The sequence below is a fragment of the Dama dama genome, chromosome 23, assembly GCF_033118175.1.
Source record: "Dama dama isolate Ldn47 chromosome 23, ASM3311817v1, whole genome shotgun sequence".
Lineage (NCBI taxonomy): Eukaryota > Metazoa > Chordata > Mammalia > Artiodactyla > Cervidae > Dama > Dama dama.
In genome coordinates this window covers 19,040,414-19,052,066 of record NC_083703.1, presented here as the reverse complement: position 1 = coordinate 19,052,066, position 11,653 = coordinate 19,040,414, and the positions used below count along the sequence as shown (strand labels likewise).

General features: G+C 40.5%; 1 protein-coding gene across 3 annotated transcripts in view; it reads left to right on the top strand.

The window, feature by feature from the left end:
* The first annotated feature begins 5,745 nt into the window (after window positions 1–5,745).
* ACBD5 (acyl-CoA binding domain containing 5) overlaps window positions 5,746–11,653 on the top strand; it is a 30,858-nt gene continuing 24,950 nt past the window's right edge. For 2 of the 3 annotated variants that reach the window (XM_061126103.1, XM_061126102.1), the window contains exons 1-3: window positions 6,793–6,953; window positions 7,143–7,311; window positions 11,147–11,267. In XM_061126103.1, coding sequence (XP_060982086.1) covers window positions 6,939–6,953; window positions 7,143–7,311; window positions 11,147–11,267 — 305 coding nt within the window. In that variant the 5' untranslated portion in view covers window positions 6,793–6,938. Of the gene's footprint in view, window positions 5,812–6,792; window positions 6,954–7,142; window positions 7,312–11,146; window positions 11,268–11,653 lie in introns of those variants that run through there. The other variant, XM_061126104.1, reaches the window with a different exon arrangement.

Below are 11,653 nucleotides of genomic sequence, written 5' to 3'. Positions count from 1 at the left end.
TTGGGACTCTCATGATGGGATTAGTGTCCTTCTAAGAAGATGACGGGAAAGAGACTTCTCTATGAGCATGCATCACATTGAGGAAAGGACAGCAAGAGTAGCCACCTGCAAGCCAAGGAAAAGGGGCTCTCACCAAGACCCCTAGGCTGCTGGTATGCTGATCTTGGATTTCTCAGCTTTCATAATTGTGAGAAATAAATGTCTGCTGTTTAAGTCACTCAGTGTATGGTAGTTAGTTAATGCAAGCCTAAGATAAGTATTGATATTTTCTTTTTTTAAAAAAATTATTTATTTTTGGCTGTTCCACCCAGCATGTGGGATCCTAGTGCCCTGACCAGTGATCGAACTTGCACCCTTTGCATTGGGAGCATGGAGTCTTAACCATTGGACCACCAGGAAAGTCCCCATATTTTCTTTTTACAATTCTATTTTGAGGGTTTGTTATGTAAACTTTTCCTTAACACTTAATCATAAGCAAGACCACTGTGCTGCATGACTTTAGGGGGCATCAGCTAACATCAATTAATTACAACATGAACGGTGCCCTCTGGGGTTGTGAGACACAGCAGCTGTTTTATTTCTCTTCTAAGGACTTTAAAGATACATTTTATACATTAGATCCTTAATCTGTGTGGAATTTATTATGTGTGTTTCTGAAGTAAGGATCTTAATATTTTTGTTTTCCATGTGGGATTGTTTCATTGCTACTTAATAGTTCATTCTTTCTCCACTAATTTTTAATTCCTGTCTATCTCTGGCTTCTCTATTCTGTCCTATTAAACTAGCTTTCCTCAGTCAATATCACACTCATTAATTATCAATTATTCTTAAGCATGCTATTTGGCAGTGCCAATATTTTGTGGTATAGATGGCTATTTGTTCAGTAAGCCCAGTTTTCTTTTAGGTAGAAATTAAATTTAGTAGACTAAAAATTTTTAGTATTGTGTGAAGTGGGACCATATTTGCCACTTTCAGAGCTGTAAGGTGATATTCACCATTTCTAGAGCTGGCGCCTAAAAATCTCCCCTGAGACTGTGTCTTCTTTCTTAGTATCTTCTTCTGGCTTGAGGCCGCAGATCCAGCGGAGGACTCAGAGGTCTTTGGGATGATGGAGGCTGATAATCCTACCTTCCTGGATGACTAAATGGAGCAGAGTCCAACCTACCAGAGAGATAAACTTCATTGTGTTAGGCCTCTGAGATACTGCGGGAGTTGATTGTAGCAGATAGCCCACTCTGATTAATATAACCTTCCATCGTGTTCTTTCTGGAATCATCTTGCCTGTTCTAGACTTTCTTGTAGGGTTTTTAAGAGTTGGGTTATAAAGTGCAACAGAGTCCTATGAGGATTATAACTGACTTTACATTGTATCTACGCATTAATTTGAGAAGAGTTTTCATCTTTGTAGCTTTGAGTAGAACCATCATGTGTCAATTTATTCAGGTCTTTCATGCCCATTGATAAATTTTATAATTTTTCTCCATAAAGGTATTACATATTTTTCTTTGTTCAGAGTATTTTGAATTTTATTGCTATTGTCAGTATTTTTCTATTACACTTTCTAATTGATTATTGTTGGTTTAAGGGATCATTATTGATTGACTTTATGTTCAACAAGCTTACTGGACACTTTCTTCATTGTAATAATTGCCCTAGATTTTCTATGTGGACAAACATCTCATCTGCAAATAATGAAATATTTACTTTTTCTTTCCTGATCATTGTATCTCATTCATACTTTTCTTTCTTGTTGTATTAGCTAGGTCTGCCTTACCCTCTAAGAATCTGTAGTTTTGCTTTTTATATTTAAGTCTCTATCTGGGCTTAATTTTTGCATTTCAACATTAGAAAGCTATAGATTTTGTATATTTGTCCCAAATTGTTCATCTTCCTAAACTCAATTTTAATAGCATTTTAGCCTATTCAATATAACTTTTCTAGATCAACAATTCTATTATCCAAAAATAATTTTGTCTCATATTTATGCCTCATTTCTTCTTCCTCTTTGGCTGTCTTTCACAAGTAGTCGTGGTGTCTTTGTTCACTTCAGTTCAGTTTAGTCGCTCAGTCGTGTCCAACTCTTTGCAACTTAGTCTGCCATAATAAACAAATACCATAGACTGGGCGGCTTAAACAAAATAAATTTATTTCTTTTTGTTCTTGCAGAAGCCCAAGATCAAGATGCTAGCTTATGGGAGAGAAAGAGAGCTGCTGTCTCCTCCACTTCTTATAATGGCACTAGCCTATTGGATTAGGGCTCCACCCCATGACCTCATTTAACCTTTATCATAGGTCCTCTCCCCAGATTCAGCCACACTAGGGGTTAGGGCTTCAACATGTGAAGTTGGGGGACACAAACATGCAGTCCATAAGATAGTATTTCCGAATAACAGCCAAGATCGGATTTTTGTCTTTTCATTTTCTCTTTTGATTTATGTTAAAGTTTTTAATGTTTATCTTTCTATATATTTCTGGAGTAGAATCTGGCCACTCAAAGAATAATAATAATTGTGGTGAATTTGTTTTGGGCCATTACTCTTAGAGAGGCTAGAACTGTGTCTCCCAGATGAACTTATGTGATGTTTGGCAGGTAGAAGTGAAGCAGCTCTGAAAGACACCAGGCTGGAGTAGCAGCTGACACACAACTGCTCTGAGTCTTAGGTCAGGGGTGAGTTCATCTCCACAGAGACTGGTACCATTTTGTTCTGAAGGTTGTGCATGTCACTGAGTTTAGAAGCAGTAAGAGGTCATGTTGGATTCAATTTGTCCTCATTGGTTCCAGATTGTGCTTAGGGGGGTTTCAGTTTGTTCTTGTCTTCCACATCAGTTCCTGACTATAAAGATATGCTGATCTAGAACCACTTTAGCATCAGGTCCAGTAACAGAGGTGAAGTGTTCCAGAGGCCTCCCACAGTCATGGAAACTCTAATCCCCACAATTAATCTCTTATACTGTATCAATCTTAGTAGTTTTGCTTTTGCAATCAAACTGTGAAAGTCGCTCAGTCATGTCTGACTCTGCAACCTCATGGACTATAGCCTATCAGGCTCCTCTGTCCGTGGAATTCTCCAGGCAAGAATACTGGAGTGGGTAGCTGTTCCCTTCTCCAGGGGATCTTCCCAACCCAGGGATTGAACCCAGGTCCCCTGCATTGCAGGTGGATTCTTTACCATCTGAGCCACCAGGGAAGCTGTGGAATCAAACTGTAGCTGATACAAAAATGGTTTTTGTGGGTTCAAAACAAAGTACAAACTCCTTTGCACGGCAGATGTGACCTTCAAGTTGGCCTCAATCATCGCTTTCACCTTTCATCTAGTGCTGTGACTCCATTCCCTCATATCTATGGTCCCATTATATGAACAAACTTGCTGCTGATCATATACAGTGTACTGTTTCAGGTTTTTTTTTCTTTCAGTTTCACTGAGTATAATTGACATATCTGTTTACCACACTAGACTGAGTAGCTTAAAAATGCTCTGTAACATCAGTGTCAATTACATGACATGACAGTAAGGACTTTTAAAATATTTGCAAGTTAAGTGTTAGCCAACTTTTGGTGACCCCATGGACTGTAGCCTGCATTCTTCTCTATCCATGGAATTCTCCAGGGAAGAACACTGGAGTGGGCTGCCATTCTCTTCTTGGGGGGGGGGGGGGGGGAATCTTTCTGACCCAGGAATCAAACCTGGGTCTCTTGCATTTCAGGTTGATTCTTTACCATCTGAGCCCCCAGGGGCTTCCCTATAATTGTAAAGGAAGGAGCATCTAGAAGAATCCGTTTTAACTTATTTTAATATTTACTCCTTTATGTTTCTTCAAACCCTTAAATGTACTATTTTACCTTGCTTATGGTCATGTATAAGAAGTGGGCCCAGTCTTAATTATTAATTAAATATCTGTAGACAGACATGATCAAAAATGCTTTATTTACTGCAGTGATCATTTTATAACATATACAAAGCTCAAACCATTATGTTGTACACCTGGAACTAATAGACTGTTGTATGTCAATATATCTCAAAAAAAGAATGCTTCATATTAATCACTATACTGAAAGTTCTGAAAGGCATTAGTGTTCCATGAAATACATATTAAGTAGAATTACAGGATTATATAGGGCTTCCACAGTGGCTCAGTGGTAAAGAATCCGCCTGCAATGCAGGAGACACACCACTGGTTTGATCCCTGGGTTGGTAAGAGCCCTTGAAGGAGGGCATGGCAACCCACTCAAGTATACTTGCCTGGAGTATCCCACCGACAGAGGAGCCTGGCTGGCTACAGTCCTAGGGTTGCAGAGTTCAACATGACTGAATTGACTAAGCACACGTGGGTGGATATATAACTGGAAGGCGCTTTAGGAACTGATTTATCACACTCATCATTATATTTCGGTAGGAAGTACCACATCTAAACCAGAACAGATACATAAATGAGCTATTTTTTAAACACCTTTAACTGAATAACCTCAATTTCTTTTCTCTAAGCTATTCTCCATGATTGGAAATCCATAGTACCAGCAAATGGATATACAAGAGGAGCCACTGGCAGAAAAATTCTTACTCATCATTACCTAATGACCAACTTATTACATGAATCTTACATCCTATTATAGAAAGCTTAATGAACAGTTGCCAAAATGAAGTCTTAGATGTGAAATAAATACCCATGTCCTTTTACAAGAATGCACAACTGACTGCTAAGTGGAAAGGCTATAAAATAAAAGAGCAAGCAAAGAGGAAGCAGTAGATATTAAACACATAAAATCTTCCATGTTTGAATAAGTTGGAAAAATTGTTAGCCTCTTACACTTCAGTGTCCTAGAAAAAGTTCAAGACATAAAGCAAGAGTTTTTGTGATTGACTGACTCCTGGCTTCGCTCCTGTTGTCCTTTAGTCATTAAGTGGTGTCCGACTCTTTTGCGACCCCATGGACTGTAGTCCGCCAGGCTCCTCTCTCCATGGGATTTCCCAGGCAGGAATACTGGAGTTAGTTGTTATTCCCTTCTCTAGGGGATCTTCCCCACCCAGGGATCGAATTCATGTCTCCTGCACTCACAGGCCGATTCTTTACCACCGAGCCGCCTAGGAAGCCTTTCCTACAGACTCCTGTACTCACTGCTACTTGTTCTTGGACAAATCCTTTAATATGTTTCAATTTCCTCATTGGTTAACACTCTACAGCGTTTCTGGAATATGTTATACGCTTGGCAAGTATTATCAGACACTCAGTAAGCCTCACTACCTAGACCGTAACGTAACAGCAACGACCTCAACGTTTACTAAACATCAGTTCAGTTCAGTCGCCTAGTCGTGTCGACTCTTTGCGACCCCATGGACTGCAGCACGCCAGGCCTCCCTGTCCATCACCAACTCCCGGAGCTTGCTCAAACTCATGTCCATCCAGTCGGCAATGCCATCCAACCATCTCACCCTCTGCCATCACCTTCTCCTCCCGCCTTCGATTAGTAAACATCAGGAGCAAGCAATGAGACCCCAGTTCTCCGAATCAAGTCCAGTCCCACCGGGATTCTTAAGACACCACAGAGGGTCAATTCCCTTCGGCTGGAAGCGGATGTGGTGTTTGTGGAAGGAGCACAGGAAGGCGGGATTTCCGGCCCAACGGCTCCGGCGTCTGCGGGAACCAGAAACCGAACCCGAACAGGTGGGAGGAACTCCCGCTGTGGGAGGGAGGTGTCCGGAAGCGCCGGGAGAGGGGACTACATTTCCCACAAGCCCGCGGGGGTGGGCGGGGGGACGGCGAGGGGCGGGCATCGGGGACTTAACGGACAGGCCTTGCCCCCGCTGAATCAAGGTAAAGGCTGGCACTGCGACTCCAGGGGGAGAGTAGATTTGGAATAGTCACCCTCCTAACCCATCCCGAACCTTGGCGACTTTGGGGTTTCTGGGCCGCAGGACTCCACCCCCTAGAACCTAAAGCAGCGCCCCCACGGTGGGCCTGGGGCCGCTTCCTAGGTGCCTGACGATGTGGTTCGATGCGCTAAGAAGGCGAAGGCCCGGGGTCTACCCCTTTCTAGGGCTGTCGCGCCTGTACTGGGTCTTCGTTCACCCCTGCCCCACGCCCTGTCTCCCGTTAGCGCGGGCTGAAGCGGTACCGTGCCTGGCTCCTTGGGGCTCGAAGTCGCGGGGGGGGGGGGGGGGGGCGGTGATGCCGGGGAAGGTGTTCCTCCCCTCGCCCGGTCTAAGTAGCGGGCAACCTCCCCTCTCCTTTGGTTGTTGCTCGGACGTCCTTGTGTCGGGGCGGCTAAAGCTGTCGAAGGCCTGCGAGCCAAGCACTGCTAAGCACCTCCACCCAGCATCCCTAAATCCTTTCCTCTACCGGTGTTAGGAAGATTGCCACCGGGAGAGGCGAAGAGACTTGCCCCTAGGTCGGTCACAGAACTTTAAATGGCAGAGCTTAAGGTTCGCACCAAGCCTCTCGGATCTAAAGCACTTTGCTTAAGCCCCATCACATTTCTCCAAATCTTAACCTAAGACGCTGGGGACCACAGTCATTTTTTTTTTTTTTGGCTCCGCAGCACACCCCCTCAAACCCCCCACCGCGCGCGCCGCACCCCCGGGGCGGCCGCGCTGGCAAGGACACTTCGCTCAGGCCTGTTTAAACAGCGATCCCAGGCCCTCCGGCGATCCACTTTCCCTGCTCTCATTTTCTGCCTTCTCCGGTCCAACTCCTCTGGGGAGGGACAGAGAGCGCGCGTCACAGCCGCAGCGGCCGGGCGGGTGGGTGGAGTTTGCTGCGCGGGGGCAGCAGAGAGTGGGTCCCCCCACCCCCAAAGCTCTGGGGCGGGGCTGCCTGGAGGTCGCGGAGGGACAGACGGACCTCGCCGGGATGGGGGGTGTGGCTGCTCCGCCAGGGTCCTGTGTGTGGGACGGCTGCACCGCGACCACCGGTGCCCTGGGCCCCTCCGCCTTCTGCTAGAGATGCTCTTCCTCTCGGTGAGTTGTTTTTCCGTCCGGGTGGCCCGGCCTCCCCAGCGTAGGTCACACCCCGGGGAGGAGGAAGGAGCCGGGCCCTCTCGGACGGTGTGGCCTGGAGAGGGCAGGGCCAGGGGGAGCTGGCCAGCTGCGCTTTGGAGTCCTCCTCCCTTCGGGAATGTTGATCCACGGCTGCGCTCCATGTTTCAGTTTCATGCAGGCTCCTGGGAAAGCTGGTGCTGCTGCTGCTGCCTGATTCCAGGCGACAGACCTTGGGACCGGGGCCGGAGTTGGCGGCTGGAGATGGCGGACACGAGATCCGTGCACGAAACCCGGTTTGAGGCGGCGGTGAAGGTGATCCAGAGTTTGCCGAAAAATGGTACGTGCACTTGGGCCCCGCTGAAGAAGCCTCCTGCAGAGGCCCGAGGCCCCAGTTTTCTGAATCCCACCTCCTTGAACCTTCTTTCTGCTTCTGGTCTTGCTTTATTTAACCTACTTATTTTCTTCCTTGATTTCTACATGCAGTTGAAGGGAGGTATCGGATGTGAATTAACTGCCTGCTGATCTTTCAAGCCTGAAACAGATCTTAAGTAGTTTGTATTGTTGAAAAATCTCGTCACTTAATGACTGCGGATTTGGGTATGGTAAAATAAAATCTACGATAGAGATGCCTGGGGTCGCATACTCATAAAGTCTACTTTCTGAAAACTTTTCATATGAAGGAAAAGAAAGGAAAGAACCACGGTATTCGCGTGTAAAACGATTTCTCTTATTTAAAAAGTGCATAAATATTTGCTGCTTAAAAAAAAACTGTTTTGTTGTACTAGTGTTCTCTCTTTTACACTCATTTGGAGTCTTGTCACTTAGGTGAAAGGTCATTGGAGTTGTTGTTTGATATTTGGCCTGTCATTTTTCTGACCTTTGTCAAGATTTTTCTCTATGTGGTTTGATTATGACCTGTCTTGGTATGGTTTTCTTCCATGTTTATGCTGTTCAAGATTTTGCAGAGCTTTTTGAACTTGTGATTTTATGTCCTTTGACAAATGTTGGGAAGTTTAAGGCCATTATTCAAATATTTTTTTTTCCTGTGGAAAGGCTTGAAGAAGGGGACTTTGACTTTTCACTTAATCTTTCTGCATTATATGAATTATCTTTCACAATAAACTTGTATTTTTAAAATGATGCTTTTAAGTGCGGTCATTGTGCCAGAGTGTAAAACTAACTGAATACAACACTAATATATTACTACAGTATTTAATGTCATGGTCACTATTTTCATGATCATTGGGTTAAGTAATTCATTGGGCTAAGTTCAATACTATTAGAAAACATTCATTAAGTGCATATAAAAAAGGTTTTGAAAACAACTATACATAAAATAACTTTTGTTTCGTAATCTTCAAACATCAAATCGGAGGACACATGAGGGATTGAAAGAGAAGAGTGAATGAACAAAATGTAAAGAAATAACATAGGAACTTAGGTATTGATTTTCAAAACATCTGATTGAGAGAGTTTATAGGAAGGCATGATGCTAAGAGTTTTGTTTAAATGGTACCTTCATCTTTATTTCTAAAACACATGTTTTTATACTTCTTGAGAACTGATAGGATAGACTTGGTGATAGTTTGCTATCTTTACTAGGATCATATATTGCTTATTAAGAAATCCATGTAAGTGTAAATATAGTTTGTATTATATAATGTTTAAGAAGATATTGCAAAGTCAAGAACCTCTGCCAAATGGCAGCAGGGTTAGAGTCAAGAACCTCTGCCAAATGGCAACAGGGTTAGGCAAAGTTCAGTACTGTAATATTATTCCCTGAAATGAAATTGATAATAATTGAAGCAGAACTATTGTTATAGTGAGTCATTATTTTTATAGTAAAGCTTTTAAGTTGTGTCATCTGTCCAGGATTATTTTGCAAATAATCTTAGAGTTTTTTGTTTATTGTTGCATAATCTTTATTATGGTGTAAAGTTATGAAGAATCCTGTAGCATCTTGTTTGGTATGCTCTTGGCCTTTAGAAATTTGTTTTCCTATATAGTATTTTAAACACATTTATATCAAATATATTATGCATGAGCACCTTGAGGACAGAGATTATACTTTATCCACGTCTTATACACAGGATACATTCAGTATATGTTATTATTTTTTGTTGTAACCTAATATATATGTTATTCACCTTAACTAATAAACTTTTAAATCTCAGTTGATTGACTTACTAAAGATATTATGAGATGAAGCTTTTGATGTTTTAAATTTGGGTTTGTGTTAGTGAAATAGGTAACCATTTTAAACTATAGTTTCTCCATTTATCCCCCTCTGCTATGTAAAGATTGTATCACTGAAAATGAGCATATAGTGTGTACTTAGTTATTATTGTGATTTTGGAATTAATTATTTATTCCTGGCCAAACCTGAACCTGGAGAAAGAAATGGCAACCCACTCCAGTATTCTTGCCTGGAGAATCCCATGGATGGAGGAGCCTGGTGGGCTAAAGTCCATGCGATTGCAAAGGGTCGGACACGACTGAGCAACTTCACTTTATCTCTTCACTAAATCTGAACCATCAGCTCTCAGCTTGTCTGTGTTGTAATTTTCACAATGTGTATGAACTATTAGCTTTCGATAACTTCATGTTATCAGATTATTATGCAATCTATGAAGTTTTAAAAATATTTTTACAGTTTTAATTTTTGTTATAAATTTTGGAATAAAAGTAATATACACTAAATGTAAATTTTTAAAAAATAAAAACAAGCAAAAAAGAAACTAGAAGTAATCTATATGCCTATGATCTAGCTATATCCTCTTTTAACATTTTGATGTGTTTCCTTCTACTCTGCTTTTTAAGTATGTAAGTATTTATTTTGCAGAAATGGATTGTGCTGGTTATGCTGTTTTAAATTGCTGTTTTGTTCTCATTTCATAGTAGATCATGAAACATTTTTCATGCTATTTTTTATATTTTTCTACAGTAAATTTTTAAATGATTTCTACCTGTCTTTATTTTCTGTATTTTAAATTTTATTACAAAATAACACATACTTTGTAATATAAAAATAGTGCAAGTGAAAGTTGCCTCATTTCCCGTTTCTAAGTCCCAGAGATAATCAGTGAGAATAATTTGATATGTATATATCTAGATCACACATTCATGAATACAAGCTGGCTCTTACATATATGTACAACTAATACATTTGCATATATATTTATTTTTTGAAGATGGAATAAGACAATAAAATTGTCTACAACCTTTCCACTTATAATATGGCATCAATGTAATTCCATATTAGTACACAAAAGACAGCAAAATTTTTAAGGGCAGTAGTTATAAATAATCCTGTCATATATGTGTATCAAAATTATTTAGCTTGTTATTATAAAACATTTATATTCCAGTTTTTCTTTGTTGTTAAAGAGTATTACAACTTATAGCATTAAACAATTTGAAATTTGTAAATATAAAAAAGTGTACTGATATGCTAGAAACATGTATGAAGACTGATCCTTAAAAAACTGATGTGTCTAAAAACTATGGAGGTAGGAAATAAGATACATATTTCATATTGGATTAATTCTTTTTCTACCACAGTACACACTGGTTGGCTGTAGCCCAACTTTGTAATCCATTGAGAAATGGAAAATCAAAAGAAGTTGAATTTCTTGCTGTTGCAATTTGAGTTAGCAGAGTATATATTTTTGACTTTTTCATTTATTCTAGTCAGTGTGATTTGTCACAATTTTTGGATAAAAATACCTTATTACAGTTGCATGATACAGTTATTCTATATTTTGGTTTTTTAAGTGACATTTACCAGTTATTTTGATTACACTTACAGCATATTTATTCATTTATTCTTTTCTTTATTGAATTGTGAGGCATTGTTATGAAAGTGTAAAATCTCAGTTTTTTGATATGGCCCACGCTGTGTGGCATGTGGGATCTGAGTTCCCCAACCGGGGGTCAAACCTGTGTCCCCTGAATTGCAAGGTGGATTCTATCTCCTGGACAGCCAGGGAATTTTATTTTTAAATCAAAGGAATGAAGAAACTGTGCCATACTTTTGTTTCTGTAAAATAGGAATAGTTTGAACTATTGATGAAGTATTAAAAAATCATTATTAGTATAGCTTAGCTAATTTATTGCATTAAATGATCAATTGTATTCTCCAAGTGATCTTACTTAATGTATGTTTCCAACAGGTTCATTCCAGCCAACAAATGAAATGATGCTCAAGTTCTATAGCTTCTATAAGCAGGCAACTGAAGGACCTTGTAAACTGTCAAAGCCTGGCTTCTGGGATCCTGTTGGAAGATACAAATGGTAATTTTATGAAGAAAGCTATGAAAGAATTTTTAATAACATAATTATCATATGACTGTTATTTATGTGGTTATGTATTATTCTGTGCATAAAGTATTCTAAGTATTGGATCCATTTTTATCCTCCATGTGCTCTAACACAATTTCACACAAATGGGAAGGTCTTGGGGAAGAGAGAAAAACAATAAAACCACAAGAGGTGGGTGTATCAAAAATAAAAAAGCATTTTCAGTTAGTCTGTTCCTTTATGGAATTTTTTATTTTTTATTTTTATTATGCCAAGAATGTCTCACAAACTGCATTTAAAAAAACCAAACTCTCCTGCTTCTTTTACCTGCCAAGAAAAAGACTGACTTGGCTTGTCAGGTGACATGGTTTGCTTCGAGC